The sequence below is a fragment of the Rhinatrema bivittatum genome, chromosome 12 (genome assembly GCF_901001135.1).
Source record: "Rhinatrema bivittatum chromosome 12, aRhiBiv1.1, whole genome shotgun sequence".
NCBI classification, from domain to species: domain Eukaryota; kingdom Metazoa; phylum Chordata; class Amphibia; order Gymnophiona; family Rhinatrematidae; genus Rhinatrema; species Rhinatrema bivittatum.
Window position 1 is genome coordinate 56,570,609 of NC_042626.1, and position 27,915 is coordinate 56,598,523.

The 27,915-nt window shown below is 47.4% G+C and overlaps 1 protein-coding gene across 3 annotated transcripts in view; it reads left to right on the top strand.

Annotated features, from left to right (window-relative positions):
* The window catches only part of GRN (granulin precursor), a 46,059-nt gene extending 18,397 nt beyond the window's left edge, over positions 1-27,662 (top strand). The window contains exons 8-16 of one of the 3 annotated variants that reach the window (XM_029572889.1): positions 509-644; positions 1,537-1,634; positions 2,794-3,030; positions 16,203-16,439; positions 18,332-18,568; positions 21,860-22,096; positions 24,649-24,885; positions 25,220-25,462; positions 26,184-26,320. In XM_029572889.1, the coding sequence (XP_029428749.1) occupies positions 509-644; positions 1,537-1,634; positions 2,794-3,030; positions 16,203-16,439; positions 18,332-18,568; positions 21,860-22,096; positions 24,649-24,885; positions 25,220-25,462 (1,662 nt within the window). In that variant the 3' untranslated portion in view covers positions 26,184-26,320. Of the gene's footprint in view, positions 1-508; positions 645-1,536; positions 1,635-2,793; positions 3,031-16,202; positions 16,440-18,331; positions 18,569-21,859; positions 22,097-24,648; positions 24,886-25,219; positions 25,463-26,183 lie in introns of all 3 variants that reach the window. The other 2 variants (XM_029572890.1, XM_029572891.1) reach the window with 2 other exon arrangements.
* The last annotated feature ends 253 nt before the right edge of the window (positions 27,663-27,915 follow it).

A 27,915-nucleotide genomic window follows, 5' to 3' on the forward strand; every position in this document is an offset into this window, starting at 1 on the left:
AGGACAGCAGGATGTTAGTCCTCAGGAATCCCGCCCGCCTCCCCATGATGTTGGGTTCACCTCGGTTTATTTTATTTTTCAATCGTCTGCTTTGCTATGTTATGAGACTGAAGGGGGACCTCGCGCGGATAGCAGCAGGCTGGGCATGCTCAGTCTGCTGGTAAAAGCTTCTAGAAACTTTGACAAACGTTTTTTGTGACGGGCTCCATTGGATGATGTCACCCACATGTGAGGACTAACATCCTGCTGTCCTAGGAGAACACCTGTTACAGGTAAGCAACTGCACTTTTCCAGGAATCTGATACAGCAAGGGCCATCTTGTGCACCAGCACGGTGACGTGACGTGAGCTAGGGGAGCCAAGAGTACAGGGTGGTCTCTGCAGGCAGGCGGCCAAGGAACACGATGGGTGTGCCTGGCTTCACACTCTTGCTCGTATGCCTACTCTGACATACCCAATGCTCTGTGGAGGTGAAAGTGGAGTCAAATGAATCCAATCCTGTCTTTCAGGCCGTGTGCTGCACCGACCAAATCCACTGCTGCCCAGAGGGGACCACGTGCGACCTGACCCATTCCATGTGCGTCGATGCCGATGGCAAGGGCCAGAGCCAGATGCTCACGAGGGTCCTTGCTCTGCCAGAGAGAGGTATATTCAGGTTTTGCGTTAGGCTGGTGCACTTCTTCATTAGCGACCTCCCGCTCTATAACTGAGGGAAGGGGCCCATCTTGCTCTACATTTTTGCCATCCCTACCCGGTTCTCTCACTTGGGGCAGAGGATCAGGAAATAAAGAACTGCAGAACAGCACTGGTTTACTTCATTAAAGGGGGGAGAGGAATGTGTCCAGGAGAAAACTGTGCAAGAATACTCTTCCCTCATATGGAGGCTGATGTAATAAAATCCAAGTTAAATTTAGCCTGGGTTTTAATTTTTTCTGACAATAAAACTGTAGCCCTGCAGCATGCAGAAAGCAAATGACATGCAATTAGACTAGGAGTGAAAAAAGTGTTAAACTGGAAAAAAAACATTTTTTTTTTTCTCATGGTTCATTTGCATGCCATTTGCACCAGCCTCCTCTCTCCCACCCACCCAAGTTCAGCAATTAGCAGGGCTGCAGGCTGAACCCTCCCTCTCTCCCTGCCCCCTCAAGCATGAGGACTGACACCCCCCCCCCCCCCCCCCCCCCGCTCACATTCGCAGCTCCCCTCACTTCCTCCAGCTGGGGCTGCTGCTGTTGCTGTCAATCTGAGCTGTAACTTTAGTTAATATTAATTTTAGTCACTCCCTCATGGCCACAGATTGGTCCCTTCACTGCTGTGAATGAAAGGAGCACTGCAATCCTGGGCCCTGAATCTGGCCACCAGGTGTCACCCTTGAGCAATGACTGAGACTCCTGGGGGGTGGGGTGACCAATAATTCTAGGGACTGATTGTAAGGTGACAGGAGAAACGAAAGTCCCCTTTCCATACATTGATGGAATTTGTGTTGCTTACTTCCTACCTTCCCTCCCCATGCCATTCATCTTCCCTTTTCCCACAGGTAAGGATGTGAAATGTGATGAAACACAAAGCTGCCCTGATGGACATACCTGCTGTCGCCTGCCGTCAGGAGAATGGGGCTGCTGCCCTTATGTGGAGGTATAGTGGATACCGTTTAATCTTAAGAGCTGGGCCACTTGGGATGGGTTTTAGCAAGCAGTTGTGAAATTCTCTTCTGTGGCTTGTCAAATCAGCCATAATTGAGAAGACCTTTTGCTAAGCAGAATAGCTCTGTTGTACTAAATCTTCCAAAAAAAAAAAAAAATATATACAAACAACCATAAACACTCATTGCCGAGTGGAATACAAGCACAATTGATTCTTATTAATATTAGCTTTATTTGATTTCTTATACCAACAATTGTGACAGTTATAACAAATTCTGACTATCATAAAATGACGCAACAAGGCTCTATCTTACTAAAATCACCATCCATTCATACTCAACCACACCACTCTCACTTTTTGTGCAATGTATGCAACATAAAAATTACATAGTATTCCCTTAAAATATTACAATAACAAACATTTATGTAGTTTTGTACAACTTGATATAACTCATCTTAATGTTAACACGTTGTCATCAAAGTACATGTTACCAATTTGACCCTTGAACCACTATAAATGATGACGAAGTGCTTGACACTGATATTGTTCTTGTCGATTTTAATCTATCCCAACCGGGCCCTGGTTTCGCCTTCCAGCTTCTTCAGGGGAATATATATATTATTTGACCAGTGTTTAATCTCTCACAACACTTCCATTTGTACTCTACCATTCCATAAGGGTACTTATGTTCTTCATTGCATCTGCAACTCTGTATTGTGTATATGTGTTGTGATAAAATTAAAAAAAAAAAGTTAATCATACCTTTGAAGACCATCAACGTTGTAACCAGTAATGAAATTAATTATCCCAATAAGGCAAGGTCTTATATTCTTCTGAAGCTAAGCATGTAGCTATAATACGCTGTGCTGATTATCAAAGAGGAGTGATAGATTAGGTGAACTGTATCTAACCACTGATTTTCAGTAAGAGAAGATATCATCTCCTCAGAATTTGTGTAATCTGACCACCAGGTTATAGTCTCTTATCAATTAAAAAAAAAACACTGGCCTCAGTCAAATTTCTATTACCCTTGGATTAAAATCCCCTAGAACAGAAACAGGCCACTGTGAGGCAGATGCTTTCTGTCATTCTAATTTCACAACCTGGGAGTTTTTACAGCTGTTTGCTTTTGATATTGAATCCTCTCCAGGCCGTTTGCTGCAGTGACCGCGTCCACTGTTGTCCCAAGGGCTACAAGTGCAACACCGCAGTGGGAACCTGTGAGCAGAGTGCTCTGCCTATCCCCTGGACCGCCAAGATCCCAGCACGAGCAAGGGAGACCTTGCAAAGCGAGGATGTGAGGTGCGATGATGAAGCCAGCTGTGCGGACGGGCAGACCTGCTGCAGGACGGCGTCGGGGGAGTGGGGCTGCTGCCCCCTGCCCGAGGCGAGTGATCTTTGCTTTGGCTGATGTTCCCGAACGTACGGTTTCTTTGTTTTTTGCCCAGTGTGAGGGGGTGGCGACTGCAGGAATATACAGTTCTGATGGGGCTGGCTTTAGGGGAAGGGCAATTGCCTGGGTGTCCCCCTTGGCAAAGCTGCATAATGTCACTGAGGCAGAACTTCAGGACACTTGGCGACTCTCTAATTTCTGTCCTGGAGCCCATTGTGACTAACCCCAGCTCTACAAACTGCTGCTGTTTCAAAGGGAGCATTTTTTTCTTCTGAACAAAACCAGTTCACAGGCTGGTAATCGTTAAATGCTGCTTTTTTTTTTCCTTGCGAGATTTCACAGTGTGGTCATGTGAAGTATTAGCAGGGAGTTCTGCCATTGACTGTGAAACATAAAAATCCTTACCCTCTGGCCTCCAGGAGTCTTAGGTATTTTGATAATTTTCTAATGATTCATTTGACACACAAAGGGGCCGATGCAATATATGTGCGTAGAAAATGGGCGCTCACTGTTGAGCGGCCGTTTTCCTAACGCACGCCCAGCCATCTCTCCTGGGCGCGCAATGCAATATTTAAATGCAGGGTTGTGCTAAAAAGGAGACGCTAGGGAAAACCCTGCATCCCTAGCGAGCCTCTGCATCGTCCCATTCTTGATTTGCAGAACATGGATGTATTGCTGTGGGTTCCCTGTTTCCGGATGGAAATGTTGCAGACTGTTATAGTAGCGGTTCGTCAAGGAGAATTTCTAGAGTCTCTAGAATTGACGGAGGCCTATGTCCACATTCCTATTCAAGTAGAGCATCAGCAATTCCTGCATTTTGTGGTCCTGGGGCAGCATTTCCAGTTTTGGGCCCCTCCATTTGGTCTGGCAACAGCACCATGCATGTTCACAGAGGTGATGGTAGTGGTAGTGGCGGCCTTCCGCATGGAGGGGATCTTAGTTTATCCTTACCTGGACGACTGGTTGATTCGAGGAAAATCAGAAGAAGGATGTCGACAGTTGGTGGTGAGGGTGCTGGATCTGTTGCAGTCCTTGTGCTGAGTAGCCACTTGTGCACCACCCAAACGCTGGAGTACCTGGGGGCAAGCTTCAATACCCGTGTTGGAAAAGTTTTTCTCACCTCAGAGGATTCAAAAGTTGCAAGTTCAGGTGCAACGATTACTGAGGATGTCCGTCCCCAGAGCCTGGGATTATCTTCAGGTGCAAGGGTCGATGGCATCGACCTTGGATTTGTTGCCTTGGGCATTTATTCACATGCGTCCACTTCAGGGGGTGCTGCTCTCACGGTGGAATCCGTTATCAGATGAGTTTCATTGACAGTTGCCGCTACTGGGAGCCTCCAGGTCCAGTCTCTCATGGTGGCTATTTCAGCCAAATTTCGAAAAGGAGATGGATCTGGAGATCCCGATCTCTGTGATGGTGACCATGGATGTCAGCCTCAGGGGTTGGGGAGCAGTCTGCTGGGGGGGGGCGGTCAGCGCAAGGACTTTGTTCACCAGCAGAAGTGGCATGGTCAATCAACCGGTTGGAGAAGAGGGTGGTGCGCAGAGCGTTGGTAGAGTTCCTCCCGCTGATCCATGGTCAGAGTGTTTTCAGACAATGCCACTACAGTGGCATATATCAAACGGCAGGGGGGGATGAGGAGTCGCACAGTAGCCTAGGAGGCTCAGGAACTGTTTGTCTGGACAGAGCTACATTTGAAGGGAATGGCTGCTTCTCATGTGTCAGGAGTGGACAATGTGAAGGCGGACCATCACAGCTTCAACAGTTGGACCCGGGAGAAGGGAGCTGTCTGTACAAGCCTTCAATCTTATCTGGTCCCGTTGGGGCAGTCCAGGTCTGGATCTAATGGTGTTCAGAAGCAATGCCAAGGTGTCAAGATTCTTCAGTTGCAAGTGGTCGGAGTCGAAGGCATAGATGCTCTGGTTCTTCCAAGGTCTGCACGGGTTCTTTTGTATGTGTTCCCTCCATGGCCTCTAATAGACCGGGTGTTACAATGCATCGAAAAGCATCCAGGTCAAGTGGTGCTAGTCATGCCAGAGTGGCCGCGTCATCCATGGTTCGCGGATCTGGTTCAGCTCACAGTGGATGGGCTTCTGAGGTTGACTTATCTACAGGGGCTACTAAGACAAGGTCCTATTTTCTTGGATCGGGCAGATCACATCTGTCTCACGGCTTGGCTTTTGAGAGGAGACATTTGCGATTGAAAGGTTACTCGGAACCAGTGATTTCCATGTTGCTTCAGGCTAGGAGGCTGGCCGCATCTATGGCGTATGTCCAGGTATGGAGAGTTTTCGACAACTGGTGCGTGGATGAAGATGTTGACCTGTTGTGGGTGGATATTCCACAAGTGATGGCTTTTCTGCAGCACGGCCTTTCCAAAGGTTTGGCTTACAATTCGCTGCTGGGTTGTCTGAGGCAAGCTTCGAGGAAGGTCGTTGACCTTGCATCCGGATGTGGTGAGTTTCATCAAAGAGGTTAAGCATCTGCCAAAGCTTAGGTTGTGTCTGGCGTGGAGTTTGAACTTAGTATTGTGGGTGCTTTGTGGTCCTTCTTTTGAGCCATTTGAAGAAAGCCTCGTTGAAGGACCTCACTCTGAAAGTATTATTTTTGGTGGCGATTTGTTCAGCTCGAAGAATTTTGGAGCTGCAGGCTTTATCCTATAGGGAGCCTTTTCTGAGAATCTCAAATGGAGTGTCACTGCGTACAGTTCCCTCATTCCTACCTAAGGTGGTTTCTGCCTTCCATCTGAATCAGACAGTAGAGCTGTATGATGAATCGTGGGAGTTCCATCTGTTGGATGTTTGAGTTCTGTTGCGTTATTTAAAAGTCACCAACAGATTTGGTGGTCGGATCATTTGTTCGTGATATTTGGAGATGCAAGAAAGGGTTGCAAGGCCTCCAAGGGCACGATAGCAATTGTCTCAGCTTACATTTGCAAAGGAAGGAGGATTCCGGATGGATTGCACGCGCACTCTACTAGGGCACAGGCAGTTTCTTGGGCTGAGTGTCAGTTGGTTTCACCGCAGGAGATTTGTAGAGCGGTGACATGGTAGCATTTACACACTTTTCCTTGCCATTACTGGTTGGATGTTCAGGCTCCGGATGAAGCATCCTTTGGCTGAGTGTGTGTTGTGTGGGGGGTTTTCGCGGACCTGCCCAGAGAAGGGTTCTTTTGGTACATCCCACTTGTCTGGAGTGACCTGGGGTACAAACAGGAAAGGAAATTTGGTTCTTACCTGCTAATTTTCGTTCCTGAAGTTTCATAGATCAGTCCAGAGATCCATCCCTGTGTACTTTTAGCTCAAGACCATTGCGGTGAGTCAGTTTTCTGTCACACTTTCTGGGAAGAACTGTCAGTTGTACATATTCAGAGCCTTCAGAAGATGTCCTGGTTGTTTTTGTTCTCCCTTGGGCTGCTAGTGGTTATGCAATGTTCAGGGGTTTCCTATTGTTTGGATTAAGTGTTTTTTCCCCTTAAGTACACAATAGTTGGGGTGGTTGATCTCTAATCTGGCTTGGGTACAGGTCAATACTGAGGGACTGCAGGTGGCGCTCTCTATTATGTAGCAGTGCCTGAAAAGATTTTATTCTTTGCCTCCATCTGCTGGTAGGGTTGCAAAACCCACTTGTCTGGACTGATCTGTGGTCTTCCAGAAACAAAAATTAGAAGGTAAGAACCAATTTTCCTATACACCATAGCGACCAGCTCAACCCCTATCCGCATGGTTTGTTTTTTTTTTTTTTACACCTTCAAAAAGTATCCAGTAGATGCTAAGGGAAGGCAATGCTTCCCTTTACTAAATCCATTTTTGCTCTTCCCCCAGTAGGTCATTTGTATCTATATGGCTAGTAATTTTATTTTTAAGGAGGACTTTTTAAGAAGGCATCACTCACAGTCTATAGATTCACAAATCACCCCGGAACCCTTTTTAAAAATTGGCATACATTGGAATGGCCACCCTCCATTCTTCAAGTACTTTGGTTGTTTTTAATCATTGGTTACAGATTGCTAGCAACAATTTTGCAGTTTCATCATATCTGAGTTCTTTCAGGACTGTGGGTGACTATTGATTTGTTGCTGAATTGCTACTTCCATTTTCAGTGATTTGCTTCAATTACTCTGAATCATCACCATCTAAGAACGTTGCCAGTCCCTCTCCAACATCTTCATTTGTAAAGAATTTATTTAGTTTTTCTGCTATGGTCTCTTCTCCTGGAGTACCCCTTGGTCATCTAGCAGTCCATCTGACTCCCTCACAGGCTTCTTGCTTCAGATGTACTGGAAAATGTTTTTATGAGATTTTGCCTCTGTGGCTAGCTTCTTTTCAAATTCTCTTTTGCCCTTTCTTACTGTCCTACATCTAACTTGCCAGTGCCCGGGCTCTTGCCTGATCAACTTTCCATTTTCTGAAAGATGGCCTTTCGGTTTTAACTTCCTCTTTCACTTCACCATTCAAGCATGCTGATAAGTGTTTGGTCTTCCTTTTGACTTACATTTTATCTGGGCTTTCAGTATGCTGCTTTGGAACAATGTCCATGCCTTATGCAAACTTTTAACCCTCAAAACTGCTCCTTTTTAGTTTTTTCTAATGTCCTCATTGTATTGTTGTCTCCCTTTAAGTTGAATGCTTCTGCAGTAATTGTACTTAAAGTTCTCCTCTGTGATTGGGACAAATTTTGAGTACATTATGATCACTATTGCCGCTAACCACCATTACCCCTTGCACCAGGTCTTACATTTTGCAGAGGTCTAAAATCATAATAGTTACCCCCCCCCCCCCCCCCAAATAAATCATCTGTTCCAGGACCAAACTGCTCTAGGAAGCAGCCATGTATGGCATTGAGAAACTTTACCTCCCCAGCTGTCCCGATGAGACATTATCCAATCAGTACTGGGATAACTGAAATCTCCAAATTTTATTTACCTTCCAATTGCTATTAGCAGTTCACTGATGCTTCATCTTGGCCAGGTAGACGGTAGTGTCCCCCGCCTCTGCTGTATACTTTCACCATCACGCATGGAATGGCTGTCCATAGATCCCACAATGCATTCTGTTTCCTGCAAATTTGTATCCTGTTTGCCTCTGCTGTCCTTGACATACAGTGCCACCCCTCCACCAATTTGATCTGCCCTGTCAGTGTCCCATTCATTATCCTCCTTTCACCACATCTCTGAGATGCCTATTAATTATATCTATATCTTCATATAATGCCATGCAGTCTAACTCTAATCTTATTCTTTGGACTTTAGCATTCATATACAGGCAATTTTAAAAGCTATTTTTATTAACTGTATTAAGAACCTGCTTCTTAGCAATTGCTGGCAGTCATTTCAAATCTTCATATTTGCTCTTTTTATTTCACCTGGGCTATTTATCACAATCTCTCTATAGGAATATTCTGTGATGGAGGGAAGATGCCTCCCTCTTGAGCAACTATTAGCTTTCCCCCCATGATTTACTTTAAAAGCTGTTCTATTGCTTTTTAAAATGTTTCCACCCTGGTTAAGGTGAAGCCCATCCCATCAGGCTCCCCCCCCCCCTCCCAGTTCCTGTTAAATGTAAGGCCCTCATTTGTGCACCAGTGTGGCTATTTTTCCTGATCCGAGGGTGGTAAAATTGGTAAAGTCGCTTGGGGTTATTTTCGATTCTTCATTCTCTGTGCAGTGTGTTTTTTGGTGCATAGTATCTTGCTTGGGGTTATTTTCGATTCTTCATTCTCTGTGCAGTGTGTTTTTTGGTGCATAGTATCTCTTGTAAATTGTGTGTGGTGCAGCTGTCGTGACCCTGGTTAAATATGCAGTCCTTTCAAGCCTGTTCATACTCTTGTGGTAGGGGCAGCAGAATAATCTTTTGGTTGTGGGAGAGGGAGACAAACCACCCTCTGCCTTCACCCCCGCCCCCCTCCCCAAAGGTCCTTGTTTACTGACTGTGTAGAGCAAAAAGTCGGTGGGGCCATGGCACCAGTGGCCCACCCTGTCCTGCTGCCCAGGTCCGGTGGTGTCCCACCTTGGACAACTGTAATAACCTGTGCTGGACCAACCTGGGTGCACTTTATCTCTTTTCCTCTTTATAGCGGTTCCTTCATTGGCTCCCAGGGAAGCAGGGGTTCAATTCAAGAGAGTATCTTTACCATGCAGCACCCAACACACTAATGGGCCTGCCTGTTTAAAACAAAAGGGCTCTGCACTCGCAGGAAGCTTTAGTTGGAAAATTCTACAATTAAAACAATGAGGAAGGCTTCGCTGAGGTCTAGATCTTTCCTAATTGTAGATCCTACCTTATGGAGTAGGTTCCCTTCCAAGGTCAGTGGATAGCCAAATTTCTGGGCCATTCATAAAATGGTAGTCTTGGCTCTTCTGCGGTTTTTTTGTGATGGATGTGAAGCTTTCGATGGCTTTTGCTCATAAATTCTGTTTATGGATGTAAATTGTAGTGGTGTAAAGTATCTCTGGTAGATTTTGTGTGTGATTTTTTTTTTTTTGTTTCTTGATTGGATTGTGTGATTTAATGTATGTCTTTGTATTTTTTTTTTTTTTTTACTTGTATACCAGTTTGGACAGTTCTTTTTGACTGAGAAAGAAACTAAGGAAGGCCTTAAATATTGTTAACCCTTGTACTTTTAAGACCTCATAGAGTGCATGCGACTGCTTCAGGAAAGCACCTCAATGGGGCTGCTTGAGGGATTGGAACGACCCAAAGGCAGGGTGTGTTTTACTGCTAAATCAATCGGAAGAAGGGTATTAATTATATTCAGTTCCTGGGTAGAATGGTGGTGGTTGACCTTTTAGAAGGCTTCTCCCTGCCTGGCTGCTTCCACCCTTGAGACAGTTAAGAAAACGGGAGGAGGAGGGGGGCAGTTGGAAGTCTGGAACTGTTCTGCTGATCATCAGAAAGCAGGAATACAGCATAAAGAGCTGCAGAGTGGCCCAGTTGAGGGTCTGTACTTTTTAAGTACAAGAGGTCTGCCCTTGATATGTGCCCCCTTTTAAATATGATTAAGAAAAGTGACCTGAAAATGGGAGAGCCAGAGCTCTGGCAGATCAGTGTTCTGGAAATAATTTGGTGGGAGAGGAATCCATATCTGGGTCGTCTCCTAGGACAAGCAGGTTGATAGTTCTCACATGTGAGTGACATCATCTAATGGAACCTGACACGGAAAACTTTTGTCAAAGTTTCTAGAAGCTTTGATTGGCACACTGAGCATGCCCAGCATGCTACTATCTGTGTGTCCTCGCGAGGTCCCCTTCAGTCTCTCTTTTTCCACAGTTGCAGTTGCCTTGTGGTTCTAGAGATTTGCTTCTACTTCATTTTTTTCTTCTAGAATCTGGATTTTCTTCAGTCCCATCGCTGGGTTCCCCTTCGCAGTCAGTTCCTCTCTTTGATGCGGTAGGTAGAAATTATTTTTCTGTCCCTTTCGCGGTTGATTCCCAGCATCCCACTCTTGGTGGCTCCTGGTCATCAACCGCGTGCCGGTTATTTTTTCATGGCATCTGGTTTTTGCCGGAGCCCCAGTGCCTTTGGACCATGTCCATCACAGATCCACATGAGGTTTGCATCCTCTACCTGGGGGCCTCGCACGACGTCCAAGGGTGTCAGCTGTGTGACCAGATGACCCCTCCCAAGGGCCGTCATGCGTGCCTGGATAAAATGGAGAAACTTTTAAAAGTTTGCTCGGCTCGCTACCCTTCCAACTGCATCTTCAAAGGACTGAGGGAACGATGAGCGGTCTTCTATGATCTTGCTGGTTTCCAGGTCATTGGGATCCTCTGTTTTCTCGGTGCCAGGGAAAGACTGGGCCGAGCACCGTGGGAGATCCTGCAAACATCAACACCGGTCCCCGTCGGCGTGCGGCTCTGGTTCCGGTACGGTACTGGCGGCTGCTGTATGCCACCAAAGTGACCCTGTGGCCCAGAGGTCCCGTCCTCCGATATACCCAGGAGTCCCAGGCGTTCCCTGCCAACATCGGTGCCAACCACCTTGCCTCCTCGGAGGACCGAGGAAGCACCAGTGACACCTCGTCTCCCTCCCTCAGGCCTGGCTTCACTGGACTTTCAGGAGGAGTTGGACCGCAGAGTGCGTTACTCCGAACTCTGCGGAGCATCAAGCTGCCCCCGCCACAGGCCCCCATAACTGTGCTAGAACCTGCGCCATCTATCTTGGCGCCCCTACTTGAGCATCTGGACATCCTTCTCAGCAACCTCCCAATGCAGCCAGTGCCCGAGGGACCTTCGGTTCCCCAGTGGCCCCAATGCCCCCCTTGGGAGCGATCCCTATCATTGGATCAGAGGAGGAGGAAGATGTGGCCGGTGCCGCATTCCCGAGGCCTTGGTTCCATGAGCCTTTGCCCGGGCCCTCTGGCCTCCCATGGCTCTCAGACCCCCCCGTTGCCAGGGGAACCGTCAATTCCCATGGGGCACTCTGTGCCTTTGAAGCCTTAGGAGCCCAGGGCTAGGATCCTTCCCAGGCCTCACCCTTGCTAGCCCTGCAATGGCCTTAGTGAGGAAGAAGGCCCTTATGACCCATGGAGGGGGGGGGATTCCTCGGAGTCTTCATCCAAATACTCGACCCCCTATCTGAGCCTTCCTTGCTTGAGGAAAGGCGTCAGTCCCCCCCAGAGGATCTTTCCTTTGCATGGTTCGTTAAGGCCATGGCCGAGGCTATTACCTTCCAACTTCTTATGGAGGAGGATGTGTGACATAAGATGCTGGAAGTACTCCAGTTTATCAGTGCTCCTAAGGAAATCATGGTGGTTCCCATCTACGACATCTTTAAGGACCTTCTCCTTCTGATGTGGGAACACCCAATCTCCATATCTCCAGCCAATAGGAAGGCCGATGCCACCTATGGAACAGCAGGCCTTGGGATTCGAGAGGCGGCACCTCCCTCATCCATGCCTCTTCCCCTCTGGGACGGGGAACATAGAGAGCTCAATGCTCTGGGCAGAAAGGTCTTTCAGGGCGCTATGCTCATCGCCCGTATTGCCGCCTACCAGTTGTATATGACCCAATACAACCGGAACCTGTGGAAATGGGTCCAGGACCTCGCAGAGAGCTTGCCACAGCAGTAACAGGGTCTAGAGGCTGGCAAGCACGAGGCGAGGTCCACCTACAATATGTTTGAGACTACGGCCCAAGTAGCCGCTGTGGGCATCGGCGCCCATAGAATGGCCTGGCTCCGGGCTTCTAACCTCCATCCAGAGGTGCAGGAGAAGCTGGCTGACCTCCCATTCACAGGTGGCAACCTTTTTGAGAATAAGGCCCGGGATGCAGTGGCTCGGTTGAAGGACCACCACAAAACCCTCCAACAGCTCTCAGCTAACACATCAGACACTTCTTCCTCTGTCAGGAAATCTTCCAGGCCAAATTCCAGGAAGCCCTTTTACAGGCAGAGGAAATGTCCCCCCGCCTCTCGAGCTTGCACGCCACGCACCAGCTCCAGGGGCTGCTCCCATCAACAGTGAGAACTTAGGCCTCAACCAGCACCCCAGCAAGCCCTGGCTATGGGCTTTTAACTGGCGGCGAGGGAGCACGAGTCAGTCAAACGTACCCCTGGCACCGGATCCCCCAGTAGGAGGCAGGCTCATCGGCCTTGCCTACCACTGGAGGGCCATCACTTCGGACCAGTGGGTCCTTACTATAGTCTGTCAGGGGTACCGACTCAGTTTCAGACTGCTTCCAGAGAACTCTCCCCATGACCGTCGTGGGATTCGTCCACCCAGCAGGTCATGCTTTGGACAGAACTCTCCGCCCTTGTCACAGCAAGAGTGGTAGAGCCTTTTCCTTGCCCTCAGCAAGGCCGAGGGTTCTATTTGAGGTATTTCCTCATTCCGAAGAGAAATAGAGGCTTGCGCCACCTCAGGGCGTTGAACAAATTTCTCTTAAGAGAAAAGTTCAAGATAGTTTCTCTGGGTTCTCTGATACCCCTCCTCAAAAGAGGAGACTGGCTCTGCACCCTCAATCTCAAGGAAGCTTACGCTCATATAACTATCTTTCCCGGCCACAGAAAATGCCTCCGCTTCGTGATGGGGGAAGGCTCACTACCAGTACAAGGTACTGCCCTTTGGGTTGGCCTCAGCCCTTCGTGTCTTCACCCAATGCCTAGCGGTGGTGGCTGCGTACCTCAGTCGCAGTGTGGTGCACAACTTCCTGTACTTAGATGACTGGTTGATCAAGAGCAACTCCCGCACAGGGATGCTGAGCGCTTTATCCCTGACAGTGCAGATTCTGCAATCCTTGGGGTTTGTAATCAACTACCCAAAGTCTCATCTCTGCCAGTCTCCCCAACTGGATTTTATAAGAGCCAGGCTGGACAAAGCGCAAGTGAAAACGTTTCTACCCCGTGATCGGGCTCTTGCCCTCGCCTCATTGGTAACCTTTGTGCGCAGCAACCGGCAGGTGAGTGCACACCTTCTGCTCTGTTTGTTAGGCCTCATGACAGCTTCTATCCATGTTACCCCTCTCGCCCACTTGTGCACGCGAAGGGCACAATGGACCTTGCGGTCGCAGTGGCAACAGGCCTCCTAGGATCTCGAGATCTGTCTCAGTCATGGAACCTCTGAGGGCATCTTTGTCCTGGTGGGGAAACCCCTCCAATTTGGAGCGGGGAATACCCTTCCAGGCTGTCCCGCCTCAAGTAGCCCTCACCACCAATACCTCTCCTCAGAGCTGGGGGAGCTCATGTGGGCAGCCTTCACACGCAAGGTCTCTGGACCGCTCATGAAGCCTGCTGTCAAACGTTTTGGAGCTTCGGGTGATCCGTTACATCCTCTGGGCGTTCAGGGGACCAGTTGTCGCACAAGAAAGTCCTGATCCGGACCTACAACCGAGTTGCAATGTGGTATGTCAACAAACAGGGAGGCACAGGATCATTCTTCCTCCGTCACGAGGCGGTCCTGGGCCCTGTCACAGGGGATGTCACTGCGAGCATCGTACCTGCCTGGGACTCTGAACATGCTTTTGGACCAGCTGAGCCGCTCTTTTCAGCCACACTAGTGGTCCCTAAATTTGGAGGTAACGGCCAGAATTTTCATTGGTGGGGAACCCTAGATGTGGAACTCTTTGCCTCCCTGTACAGTTACAAGGTAAGCAGTTTTTGCTCCCTGTTGCCAGGGGGCGGACATCTGGCCTGCAACGCTTTCTTCCTTCAGTGGGGGAAGGGTCTGCTACATGCGTACCCTGCTGAAGCTTCAACAGGACAGAAGGACCATAATCCTCATGGCGTCTTATTGGCCCTGACAGCTCTGGTTCCCTCTCCTTTGGGATCTGTCGATCAGGGTCTCCATTCGGTTGGGGACCATGCCTGATCTGATAACTCAGAACCAGAGCACCTTGCACCATCCGAACCTCCGGGCATTAGCTCTGATGGAGTGGATGTTGAGCGCCTAGTTCTTCAGCCCCTGGACCTCTTGGACAGTGTCTCCCAGGTGCTGGTGGCTTCTAGAAAGCTTTCCACCAGGAAGACATAGTTTGAAATGGAGAAGATTCTCCACCTGGTGTGCGCGGCATGCCTTGGATCCATTCATATGCCCCCTTCCCAAGCTGTTGGACTACTTATGGTACCTTTCTGAGTCTGGGCTTCAAACCAGCTTAGTCCGGGTCCATCTTAGCTCTGTTAGGGCATACCATCGAGGTATTGCTGGCACAACCATAACGGTGCAGTCTTTAGTGGGTTGGTTTTTGAGGGGCCTGCTTCAATTGAAGCCCCCTCTTCGGCTTCCTGCTGCATCCTGGGACTTCAGCATTGGCATGGCATGGCTCATGCATCCTCCCTTCAAGCCATTGCGTTCCTGTGACCCGAAGTTCCTCCCTGGAAAGTTATATTCCTAGTGGCGATTACTTCGGCTCGTAGAGTCAGTGAGCTTCGGGCCTTGGTTACGTACCCCCTATACACAAGGATTTTTCATGATCGTGTGGTCTTGCGTACGCACCCTAAGTTCCTGCTTAAGGTGGTGACTGATTTCCACATCAATCAGTCCATTGTTTTACCCACCTTCTTTCCCAGGCCTCATTCCCACACAAGGGTACGGGCTCTTCATACTTTGGACTGCAAGAGGGCCTTGGTTTTCTATTTAGAATGCACAGCCTGTCACAGGCAGCCCACTCAGCCCTTTGTGTCCTTCGATACCAATAGGCTGGGAGTGGCGGTGGTAAACAAACTTTATCCAACTAGCTTGTGGATTGCATCGCTTTCTGCTATGCGCATGCGGACCTTCAGCTGGCAGGCCGAATCAAAGCTCACTCTGTGCGGGCCATGGCGACGTTGGTGGCTCATCTGCGAGCGGTTCCCGTCATCGAAACTTTCACTCAGCAACGTGGAGTTCCTTTCACACATTCGTGGCCCACTCTGCTTAGATAAAGATGGTCAACAGGACAGTGCCTTCAGCCAGTTCATCTTACACAATCTCTTCCAGATCTGAACCCAACTCTTCCTGCCTAGAACCCCTGGTTGAAGCCAGGCAATCCCCTGCTGACCAACAGCACCGCAGTTGTTGTTCCCATTGGCACTTTGTTCGGTAATTGTTGGTCTCACCTGCTAACAGGACAGCTTGGAGGTATTCACTCACATGTGAGGACTACCATCTTGCTTGTCCTAGGAGAAAACACAGTTGCTTACCTGTAACAGGTGTTCTCATAGGAAAGAAGGATGTTAGTTCTCAAGAATCCCGCCTGCCTCCCTGCGGAGTTGAGTTCTCCTTCCATTTTGTTTTTATTTTTTGCTTAAATTTTTTTTCTTTGTTACGAGATTGAAGGGGAACCTCACATGGATGCATGGATAGAGGCCTGCTGGGCCTGCTCAGTGTACCAGTCAAAGCTTCTAGAAACTTTGACAAATGTTTTCCGTGCTTGGCTCCATCGGATGATGTCATCCACATGTGAGGATTAACATCCTGCTGTCCTAGGAGAACACCTGTTACAGGTAAGCAACTGTGCTTTCTGCATTAGGTTAATGAAGTGTTGTCACCCAGATGTCTTGGCTTTCTGTGCATTCAGCAGCAAAGTTATGGCTTTAACCACTCTGAATTTATGCCAACTTCAGCCAGGGCTAAAAACACCAAGATGTTTTATCTGTAGGGACTTCTTAAGGTGAAGACCTCATATGCAGAGTTTGTCTTTTTGTGATTTTACAAGCTGGGAGTTTTACGGTTTGCTTCTTGCATTGAAGGCCGTGTGTTGCAGCGACCATGTCCACTGTTGTGCCAAGGGCTACACCTGTAACACCGCGGCGGGAAGCTGTGAGCAGAGCGCACTGTCCATCCCCTGGACTGCCAAAACCCCAGCTCAAGCGAGAGAGAGCGTGCGCGGCAAGGATGTGAAGTGCGATGACAAGGCCAGCTGTGCAGATGGACAGACCTGCTGCAAGACGGAGTCAGGGTACTGGGCCTGCTGTCCCCTACTAGAGGTGAGATTAAGGGACTCTTGAAGGATAAATGTTGTATTTTTAAATTTTATTTTTTTAACATGGCTGTTTTCCACCTGTTTTTTAGTCTTCCTGCCTAATAAAAACCAGGGTTGGGATCTGGTGCCAGGCACCCTCAAATACCCTGTGATAAGAACACACATCTCTACAGTTTTTTGTTTTTTAAATTGGATCAAGAAGTGACCCTAAAACAAGGTCAAAAAGAGATGCAGGAGAGCGAGGACTCTGGCAGGCTGGTGTTCTGGAAATACCAATGGTTTATTTCCTAGCGTGTAGCAGATGGACTCAGGACCAATGGGTATAGTGTGCTCCTGATAGCAGTTGGAGATGGAGTCAGATTTCAATCTGAATTCAGCACTACATATACCCGTGCACGAGGCTCTATTCTTCAGTTTTTTCCGTCTCCATAGCAGTTCGGGATTTCACACACGCTTGCACAGCGTTAGAAAACCAAACTCCAAATTTAAAGAAGAAACAAAGAAAAACTTACCTCCAAAACAAGCCCCGTTCTCCTGCGGTGATACCCAAGGGTCCTGCCCCCAGTCAAGATTTCCTGAGGTGATTTCAGAGATCCTCAGAAGTAAGCTTCAGCCAGGATTTAAAAAATCAAGATATTTTTTTCTTTTTTTTTTTATCTTTGGGGATTTCTCAGGGCTACCTGTTGTCCTCTGCTACGAATCGGGAAATGCAGCTTAAGCATTATTTACTCGTTCCACCCCACTCATGATTTTAAAAACATCTATCATGGCCTCTCTCAGCACTTTCCTTTCCTAACCTGCATAGTCTCTCCATAAGGGAGCTGTTTCATCCTCTTTTATCATTGTTGGCGCCTTCCTCTGTACCTTTTCTAGTTCCCCTATGTCTGTGAGATGGGGCGACCACAGCTGCACACAGTCCTCAAGGTGCAGTTGAACCATGGCTCAGTACAGAGGAGATATACTTTCTGTTTTATTCTCTATTCCTTTTTGGATCATTCCTAACATTCTATTTGCTTTTATAATCGACACCACACACTGAGCTGAAGATTTCAACCTATTGTCCACAAGGACTCTAAGGACCTTTTTTCCCAGGTAGTGACTGTTGTCTTAATTTTGGAACTATTTTATTTTGATCTCAATTTGATTATTCGTGTTTCTTAATTATGTATGTTGAACCCATACATTATTCATGTATAGAAATCTTGTAAACTGTTTTGATCTACTGTTTGTAAAAGCGGTATACAAACATTTTAAAATAAATATATATATATTTACACATATGACAAAAATTTTTTTTTCGTTTATTTGGGGATGTTCTAAAAAAAATAAATAAATCTGTGCATACCTCTAATAATCATCAAGAACAGGAATCTTTTTATTCAACTGTGTGAAAGGCTTAAAGTGTGAGTTGTAGTTTGAGGACATCTTTTTTCTTTTTGATACTGGAAATTTATTGTACAATTTTATTTTTCTTGCGATTATGCTTGGGTCTCCGCATACTTATTATGCTCTTGCCACTTGAGGACTGAACATTTTGTTAGACGATGATTTGTGTTTTTCCTGTCCTCCGAATGAGAATTATTCGGGCTTGATAATACATTGGAAGGGAGGGTATTGAAAAAGGCTTAGACAGCTCTGAAGTCAAGAGCTGACACATTCTTAACAGTAACACATAATCTGAGCCTTCTTCCCTAGCCCCTTCCACCCTGCATTTAGTTCCTATGGAATTAAATAAATAATTTGCTAGCACATTTATTTATTTATGTGGTCTAAAAATGTATTAAATAAGATAAAGGGGTTATGATGAGGCCTTACTGTATGCAGACACTTTGTCATTCTGATTTTACAAGCTGATTGTTTTACAGCAGTTCACTTTTTGTAATGAATCCTCCCCAGGCCGTGTGTTGCAGCGACCATGTCCACTGTTGCCCCAAGGGCTACACCTGTAACACCGCAGCGGGAAGCTGTGAGCAGAGTGCACTATCCATCCCCTGGACCGTCAAGACCCCAGCACAAGCGAGAGAGAGCGTGCACGGCAAGGATGTGAAGTGCGATGAGGAGACCAGCTGTGCGGATGGACAGACCTGCTGCAGGACAGCGTCGGGGGAGTGGGCCTGCTGCCCCCTGACAGAGGTGAGATTAAGGTCATGTGACCTTCCCAATGTTTCTCCTGAGCTGTCAGGAAGGTTGGGCCTTGGATTTTAATCGTTGACAATGGAGTGGTTTCCTGTTTCCTCCTCTGGTCAAGGACTAGGTGGAAGAGAATAGCTGTGCCAGTATATTAAATTATCTAACAAACAAATTTGTGGACGGTCCCATTTGCTTGACCCATCTGCATGGGTTGTTGCAACAGGGGCCCATCTTTTCAGTCAGGCCGGATTGCTTTTGTCTAGTGACTTGTCTTTTGAAGGTGATGTTTTCACTTGAAAGGATACTCTGAGTCAGTGATTGCAACTTTGCTTCAGGCAAGGAGGCCTTCCCTGTCTTTGGCTTATATCCTGGTTTGGAGAGTGTTTGAGTCATGGTGTTTGCAGAATGAGCTGCAACCATTGCATGTAGATGTTCCTTAAGTTTTAGCCTTTTTGCAAAGCGGATTGGTCTATAATTCCCTCCAAGTTCAGGTGGCAGCCTTAGGGTGCTTCAAGGCAAGTTGCAGGGAAGACCATTGGTGTCTCATCCGGATGTGTGTTTTCTGAAGGGGGTGAAATACTTGCGTCCTCCAATCCAGAAGATAGGGCTGGCCTGGAACCTTAATCTGGGCCTTCTGGTTCTTTGTGGTCCTCCCTTTGAACCGATTGGAAGGGCTTCTTTGAGGGACCTTACCTTGAAGTCCATTTTCTTAGTGGCCATTTGCTCAGCTAGGGGAGGAATTTAGAACTTCAAGCATTATCGTGTAGGGACCCTTTCCTACACTTTTCGGAAGTTGGTGTGTCATTGCGTATGGTTCCTTCCTTTTTGCCTAAGGTTGTTTCCTCATTTCCACTCAACCAGATGGTGGAGCTGCCAGCTTTCCCACATTTGTCATCAGATGCTCCTCTAGTGAGGGAGCTTCACATATTGGATGTGTGGCAAATTCTTTTGCGGTATCTTAAGGTGACAAATGTCTTTCAGAAATCAGGTCATCTTTTTGTCCTGTTCTGAGGAGCAAAGAAGGGAACTAAACTTCCAAGAGCATGATTGCAAGATGGCTGAAGGAAGCGATAAGTTCAGCCTATATCTATAAGGGTCAGTCTGTTCTGGAGGGGTTGCGGACTCATTCCACTAGGGCACAGGCAACCTCCTGGGTGGAGTGCCAACTGATTTCTCTGCAAGAGATTTGTCGTGCAGCGACACACTTCACACTTATTCCAAACATTACCACTTGGATGTGCGGGTGCCCGAGGAAACGGTTTTTGGGGAGAGTGTGTTGCACGTGGGTCTTTCGAGTTCCCGCCCAGTATAGAGGGGCTTGGGTACATCCCACTTGTCTAGACTGATCTGGGATATGAACAGGAAATGAAAACTGGTTCTTACCTGTTAATTTTCATTCCAGAGACCCATCCCCTTTTCGAAAGACTTCCTCGCTTCTGAATGTTGCTAAGACCGTGTGTAATCATATGCAGAATTACTAAAATCGTCATAGGTTATGTCTTAGAGTTGCTAGTTAGTATAATCCATGTTTTGAGACACGGGGTCCTAGTTTTAGGGAGCTCCAACTTTCTCTGCTTGTCCAGAGTTATTTTGGTTTATTGGATTGGACATCTTGGCTTGGGTACAGATCAATATTGAGGGATTGCAGGTGGCACACTCAGTTATGTAGCAGTGCCTGAAAAGTTTTTCTTCTCTGCCTCCTACTGGTAGGGATGCAAAACACACTCACTTGTCTGGACTGATCTGTGGTATTAAAAGAAAATTGGTTCTTACCTGCTAATTTTCATTCCTGTAAGTACTGCCTTAACTTGGGGAGCCATAGATCATTTGGTATCAATGATTACTCCAAAACTTTTAGATTGAGAGAGAATTTTGACCTCAATGTCTCCAATCTTTACAGTTGGTGGTATCACAGTTGTCTCCTTGTTGCGGATCACCACAATCAGTCTTGGCCACATTTAAAGCTAGCTTATTATGAGTAAGCCAGCTCTTTATAAAGATCATGCAGAGAAGACAGCATTATGATCATATCATACCAAGACTTAGAAATAGGGATGTAGAACTGTAAAATGGTTAGTATACAGATAGAAGCCTTCACAGAAGCCAGCTAATAGCTTGTAGATGGTAGCCAAATAAATGTTAAATAATGCGGAAAGAGCTGACCCCTGTGGGACTCCCATCTTTATCTGCTACCAGTCCGAGGAAATCTCCCCATTGACTCTTTGCATTCTGCCATGGAGATACGATTCAAACCATTGCTATACCGAACCTAGAATAGTAAAGATGGATCTCATGGTTGATCATATCAAATGCAGATGTAATATCTAGCACAACCAACATGTAACTTGATTACTATCTAAACCTCGCCTTAATGAATTCTAAAGAGAAAGCAGAATTTCTATACTGAGACTTTCTAAAGCTAAATTGAAATTGGTGCAATATGTGATGCTCATCCACAAAATCAGAGCTGTTTTAGGACAACAGATTTCATTAGCTTGGATACAAATGGCAGTGATGATATAGGTTTATAATTAGCCAAATCTGTAAGATCTAAATTTGGGCTTCTTTAAAAGGGGTTGAATTTGCTACCTTTTTAAAGGAACCTGGCATGTAGCCTTCTGACCAGGATAGATTAGCAAGAGCAATTAAAAATGGAGACGTGGTCCTTTTCTGCCCTGGGAATAGTGGGGTCTACAGATATTTAACAGACAGCTCGAGATGATCATGGCAGATATAATATTGGAAACTTCAAGGGTCGATACAGTTTGAAGGAGGACCATTTCTGGGATTTATTGCTTGTGCGTTCCTGATGGTTTGTGATGGTAATGAAGTAGCTGTCTATGCTGGATTTTATTGTTGTATTCTGTTTGGGGCTTAATCTGTAAACGTGTAATATCAAGTCCAACGAAATAAGGGGAAGGGATCTTAATAGCTAATTCCTGGATAGATTTATTTGATAGGCAATATGTAAAACAATATACTTGTGTTGTGTTCAGTGGATTGTGTATGTTTATATATAGTTACCCTTAACATAAGGATTGGGGTACAGTTTGTTTGGGGCCAGGTAAGAGAACAAAGCAGCATATATGGGGTTTGGATTATAGTCAGGCTAAGAAACAAACAGGAGATAGGGGAAAACATTGTAAATTGTTTCAGCACTTTCTATGCTAGCTTTTGAGGGAATTCTGGGGGTTTTGCTGAGGTCCTGCTATATGCAGACTTTTTTTTTTCATGGAGATTTTACAAGCTGGGAGTTTTAACCGTTGTTTCCTTTTTATGGTGAATCCTTCCCAGGCCGTATGCTGCAGTGACCACGTCCACTGTTGTCCCAATGGTTATACCTGTAACACCGCAGTGGGAAGCTGTGACCAGGGCATTCTCTCTATTCCATGGACTGCCAAGACCCCAGCACAAGGGAGGGAGAGCGTGAGCGGCAAGGACGTGAAGTGCGACGACACAGCAAGCTGTGCGGACGGCCAGACCTGTTGCAGGATGGCGTCAGGGGAGTGGGCCTGCTGTCCCCTGCCGGAGGTGAGAGAAGATCATGTGACCTCACCAGTGCTTCTCCTAGGAAGGTTCGGCCTTGGATTTTAACTGCTGGCAGTGGAGCTGTTTCCTTAATTCTCTGATCAAGGACTGGATGGAAGAGAATGCCTGTGTTGATCTATTAATCCATCTAAAAAAAAAATGGTAGATTGTATCAGCTAACAATCTTGGCTTGGGCGACTTAATTTTTTTGTAGATAGACCTTCGAATGTCAGGTCCCCAGGGTTTTTCTTCACAGCTCTTTGTTCTGTTCTGGGCTTTTGACCCAGTGGATTCTCCCTTTCATTTTAGTTAAGCACAATTGGAACCAGTGTCATGATCCTTGCATCCTGAGCCTTCATTCACAATTAGCCACGGATATCCTCCCCTCTGTGGATAGACCCTCCCTCCTGCTGTTCCTAGTCTGGTCATTGGAGCAGGGCTCCGTTCTAGAATCCTATATCGGGGACTTTAAATTCAGCCAGCAGGTGTCGCTCTTAATGATGATCATGATTCCCTCCTCACTCCCAGGGGCTGTGAACGCTGCCTCTGCAGCTGACCCAAGGGGTGGAAGGCCTGTTTGGGACACATGGCTTGCACAGTGCTGCCTTACGCCACTGGGCCAGCCCTCTTACTTTTTTTTTTGTAAACATTTTATTGGCTACAGTCATTGGTAGTCTTCGTTGCTATTGACCATATGAGGAATATTTCTACACCTAAACTGTTAGACCTCACAGCAGTCATGTGACTACATCAAAACGAATTTTATATCTGGGGCTATAGGGGGTGGGGGGTGTCTTTGAAGTATGGGCAGTTTACTACTACCGTATGAAAGGAACGTGTGCTTGACTGTGAAAGGAGATGGGAACAAGCAATGTTGACTCCAACTAGTTGGACACAAACATCAAGGGTGTCTTTTTTTTTTATTAAGCCCACCTGCAGCACTGCCCCTTTACTCTACCAATGAACAGACAGGATGTTTTTTGAAGGCTCCCCCTTCCTGGCTGCTTCCACCATTATGAAAACTAAGTAATCAAAGGGGAAGCAGGAACTGCCAGGACTTTGGAAATGCTAACAGCTTACTGTGTCTTAAGGTTTGGGAGTGGGGGGGAGGGGAAAGCCACATCTGGATCCTCTGCACTTGGTTCCTTGGAGGGTTGTCAACTAGACATCATTTGTGCTGTATGCACAGAAAGCTAAAGCATGGTTTAGTCACTCCGAATTAATACTGGCTTAGTGCCTTCAGTCAGGACTAAAAATGCCAAGACTTTTATTTGTAGAGACTTCATAGAGGAGTTATGGTGAGGCCTTACTGGAAGTAAGGAGGAGGCCGGGAACTGTAGGCCACTTAGTCTGACCTTGATGGTGAGAAAATGAATGGAGTCTCTGCTAAAACAGAAGTTTCTGCAGTATCTGGAATCCAGGATCCAAGGCAGACATCTGATGACTGGGCACCAAAGAGTTAGATCACAGGAGAGAATTAGAGATGGTGAACTTGGATTTCCACATAAATGATTTATAAATAAACTAAAGTGATTGACTGGGGTTAGAAACTGGTTGAGTGGGAAGCCACAAAGGGTAGTGGTAAATGGAGCTCACTCCAAGGAGAGGGGAGCTACCAGTGGTGTGCCACAGGGATCAGGCCTTTGGTCACTTTCTGCTTAACATTTTTTTGTAACTGAAACTGTGGAAGAGCTATGGAGAAAGCGTTGCCATTTTCCTAACGACACCAACTCTACAAAAGAGGGACCTAGTGATAGGCTTGAGGAATGGGTCTAGAGTTTGGAAGTGAAGATTTAATGCTAAAAAAAAATGTAGGGCCATGTCTTTGGGTTTCAAAAAATGAGGGGAGCAGTACAGTGTAAGGGAGTGAAATTATGCACGCAAAACAGGAAATGGATCTGGGGGTGATATCTGGTCTTAAGGTGGCCAAACGGGTAGGTGAGATGATGGCAAAAGCAAAAAGGATGGTTGGGTACATAAGGAGAGGAACAGCTAGCAGAAAAAGAGAGGCAGTATTCCATATACATATGGAATACTGTATATGGTTCTGGAGATTACACGTTCTTAAAGGATATAAACTGGACAGTTGTTCCAAAGGGCAGCTACTAAAATGGGCAGTGGTCTTCATTATAAAGCATTAGGGGACAGACTTAAAGATCTAAACATGTGCAGCCTAGAGGAAAGGCAAGATAGGGGAGATATGATAGAGACATTTTCAATACCTCCAAAGTATCAGTGCACAGAAAGTTCTGGAACAAGGGATGAGAGTGAAAGGGATAGATCCAGAAGTAATCTAAGGAAATATATATATTTTTTTTATAGAAAGAGTGGTGGATGCATGCAAACAGCCTCTCTGTGAAGGCAAGGATAGTGCCAGAATTCGAGAGGCTGTGGCCCACACCCAGTGGATCTCTGAGGGAGAGGGACGGGGACTACAAAGCTTAGCAGACGTGAAGAGGCAGACTGTGTGGGCTTTCTTTGCCATCCTGTTCTATACTTTCTGGCACTGTGACTTCGCAAGGTGAGGGTTTTACAGTTGTTTGAATCCTCCCCAGGCCGTCTGCTGCAGCGACCACGTCCACTGCTGTCCCAAGGGCTACACCTGTAACACTGCAAAGGGAAGCTGTGAGCAGGGAGGTCTGTCCATTCCCTGGACCGCCAGGTCGCTGACACAAGTGAGGAAGAGCACGCGCAGCACGGACGTGAAATGTGACGACGAGGCCAGCTGTGCAGATGGACAGACCTGCTGCAGGACGTCATCGGGGGAGTGGGCCTGCTGTCAGCTACCCAGTGTAAGTCCCATGCATAGGACCTCTGGCTCCCCCTCCCCGTGTCCTTGTTACCACCTTTTTTTTTTTCAGTTTAGGCCCTGACTGCTAAAATAAGAGGACCCTGTACTAAAACTGCTGTCCTTACTCTTCCTTTGCATGAGCCTCTCTCCTGAGCGATCTGTTCTTTTGACCTGAGAGCAGCTGGTCCTTGTCACCCGAGTCTGAGGATCCTGTGGCATTGCTTTAATATTCTGTTCTTTTGTCCCCCCCCCCCCCCCACAACCCCTGGAACCAGAAGGCTTCTTAGCAGAATCCATCCCTGAACTTGTTCTTGCTGTTCTCTCCTCCGGTGCAGGCTGTGTGCTGTGAGGACCACCTGCACTGCTGCCCCAAAGGCTACACCTGCAACCTGGAAGCACAGACCTGTGACAAGCAGGCCCTGGCCCTCTCCTGGGGGCTGGACCGTTCGGGCGTGCTGCTGCCGCCACCTGCGGATGCAGCCGAGCGCGACGTGAAATGCGACAGCCTGCACTATTGCAAGACAGCGCAAACCTGCTGCCAGACCAGTGCGGGCTGGGCCTGCTGCCCCTATGACTAGGTAAATCTCCCAGCCCCCGCCTCCTGCATGCCCCAATCCCATAAAAGTAGAAGGCAGTGTAAGGGTGCCGAGGCTTCTACTGAGGCCTGCAGGTTATCCCTTCACCCTTTCCACTGTCCAGTCTGTGTGCGCCACAAGGACACGGGACGCTCGGCAGCCTCGGCCCCTCTCCAGCGCCCAGGCCTGCAAGCGCTGCTAGAGCAGCCGGGCATCCGCTCTGTACCTCCTGCATTCTCTTGCGTTTTGGTGCATCACTGGAAATCGGACCCCGGCCATGTCTGCCTAATAACGAGGGGAAGCTAGTATCGGCTGATGACTAGCAGTCCAGGGAAAAGAGCCGGAAAGTCTGGCCTTCGGAGTTTTTTTGCCGGCTGGAAATGTTCCCTCGTTGTCTGTTTTGTCCCACGAGGTGGGGGGGGTCCGGCGATGCGCTGGTGTTGGAAGGAGATCTTGCAAAGCACATGCCTCCTAGCAGAGTAGGGAATGGGGGGTGGGGAAGGAGTTAAGTCACACGTCCTCCCGCTCTCCCCCCCCCCCCCCCCAAGATCTGCTCTGGTTGATTGTTCTCTAAGCAGCTTTGCAGAGAAGGGAGGGGGGGCGGGGGGCGGGTTCAGGCTAGCTGAGTGCCTGGGAGTTCAAATTCTTATTGGCACACGGAGAATGAAGAGACCTTTACGAGCCGTGTGTGTATTCCCCGTAACTCTGCGTTCTCCCTCCGCAGGGCATTTGCTGTAAGGACAGGCGTCACTGCTGCCCCGCTGGTTACAAGTGCAGCCTTACCGGAGAGAGATGTATCAGAAGCAAAGTCTTGCGTTGGGATGAAAACGTTTCTACGAAGCGACAGCAACTGGATGTGTTGTGAGGTTTGGGGTGTCCAGGGTCCACCTTTTCCCCCCCAATCCCAGAGTGGCGCTTTGTGTGAAGCCCCGAGGACAGTTTTGCTCCTTGTTTGTATGAAATCCATTGTTTATACGGAAAGGTGATTAAATTCTCCCTCCCCCCCTCCTCCTGAACCTCAGTCTTTTGCAGTTCAGGTGAATCAAAAGGGGCTGAAGGCTGAAGGACACTGGTCTGTATTTTTTTCAATCCATTGGTTTGCAGAGAGTGCTCCTGCCATGCTGGTGCTTGTGGGGGGGGCACGGCGGTTTCTGGGACTTGGTGCCCTTCGTGAACATGTGCCCTCCCAGAACGTTTTTGCTCTATTGCACTGCTTTGCCATCCAGTGGTGTAAAACGACACGTTCACTGCACCCTCTGCCCAAAAAAAAAAGCACCAGGCTCCAGGTGCAGCCACTGCCATTGCGTGCCTCAATAGCGCCATTTGAATGCCCTTAAAAGGCCAAACCAGAGTTCCCTCCCCCACAGGCCCACTGTTGCTCCTCCCCCCTCCTCCTGCTGTGATCTCCAGCACCTCTGCTGCATGCTGGGGGTCCTCCCTGCACCCATATGGCTGACCTGGCGTGCAAGGAGGAACTCCCAACAACAACAAGCAGCCACGTAAGCCAGCCTCTTCTGTAAGCCTTTGCAAAGCCGTGACCTGAAGGTTGCCTTGGAAAGATAAAGGGATTTTCTGTGTTCAGCAGAAGATGGACCATGCCCTTGTGGTTGGTGGACATCAGATAAGCTCCGAATTTGCATGGTTTTTGCCGTTTGCATATTAGTCTTTGATCAAACGGATATTTACCGAGAAAAGTACTGCTTGGTGAAAGCTTGACGTCTCGCTGTGATCACCTTATTGGAGGGTTGTTTAATTCAGAGCTGCTGATTTGTCTTGTATTTTGGGGGTTATTTTCCCTTCAAAACTACTTTTAGGGCTTAAATTGGTTTCCCATGCGGAAAATGTAGCATAATTAAATTGGGAGTACGTATTTGTTTTTGGGGTTGGAGGAAGATGATATAAAATTATGGACTAGTTTACAATAAAAAGTGACTGCCCAGGGAACGAGTCAGTGAAAGGAATATCGGAATGACTTTACAACCTTTTAAAGGCGAACTTTAAAAGCCTGACGCACGCATCAATTGGGGGAGGCGCGAATATGTCAGGCTCATGGGCGCCCAATTTTAAAAGCCATCCGGATACATGTGTAAATGCAGCGGCGCGCTCATCTCTGATGTCACTAATTCTGGTATGGATGATGTGTAAGTAAAAAAAAAAAAAAAAAAAAAAGTCATTGGGCAAACTGGGAGGACCTGGTAAAACAGGCAATGGCATTGGCACCTATTCCTTTTAAAAATTTCCCCACTTATGCAGGAGAAGCAGCTTTTGCGCTTATAAGTGCGCGTCCACTTAAAACTGGGTGCATTTGTGCCCGCACCCAGGCAATTTTATAACATAAGCACATATATGCACATATGTTATAAAGTAGCCTTGCGCCCACGTGCCAGTTTTAAAATTCACCTTTCACTGCCTATTTTGTGGATTTTTGTTTTTGGGATGGGGTGATCCAGTCCTCC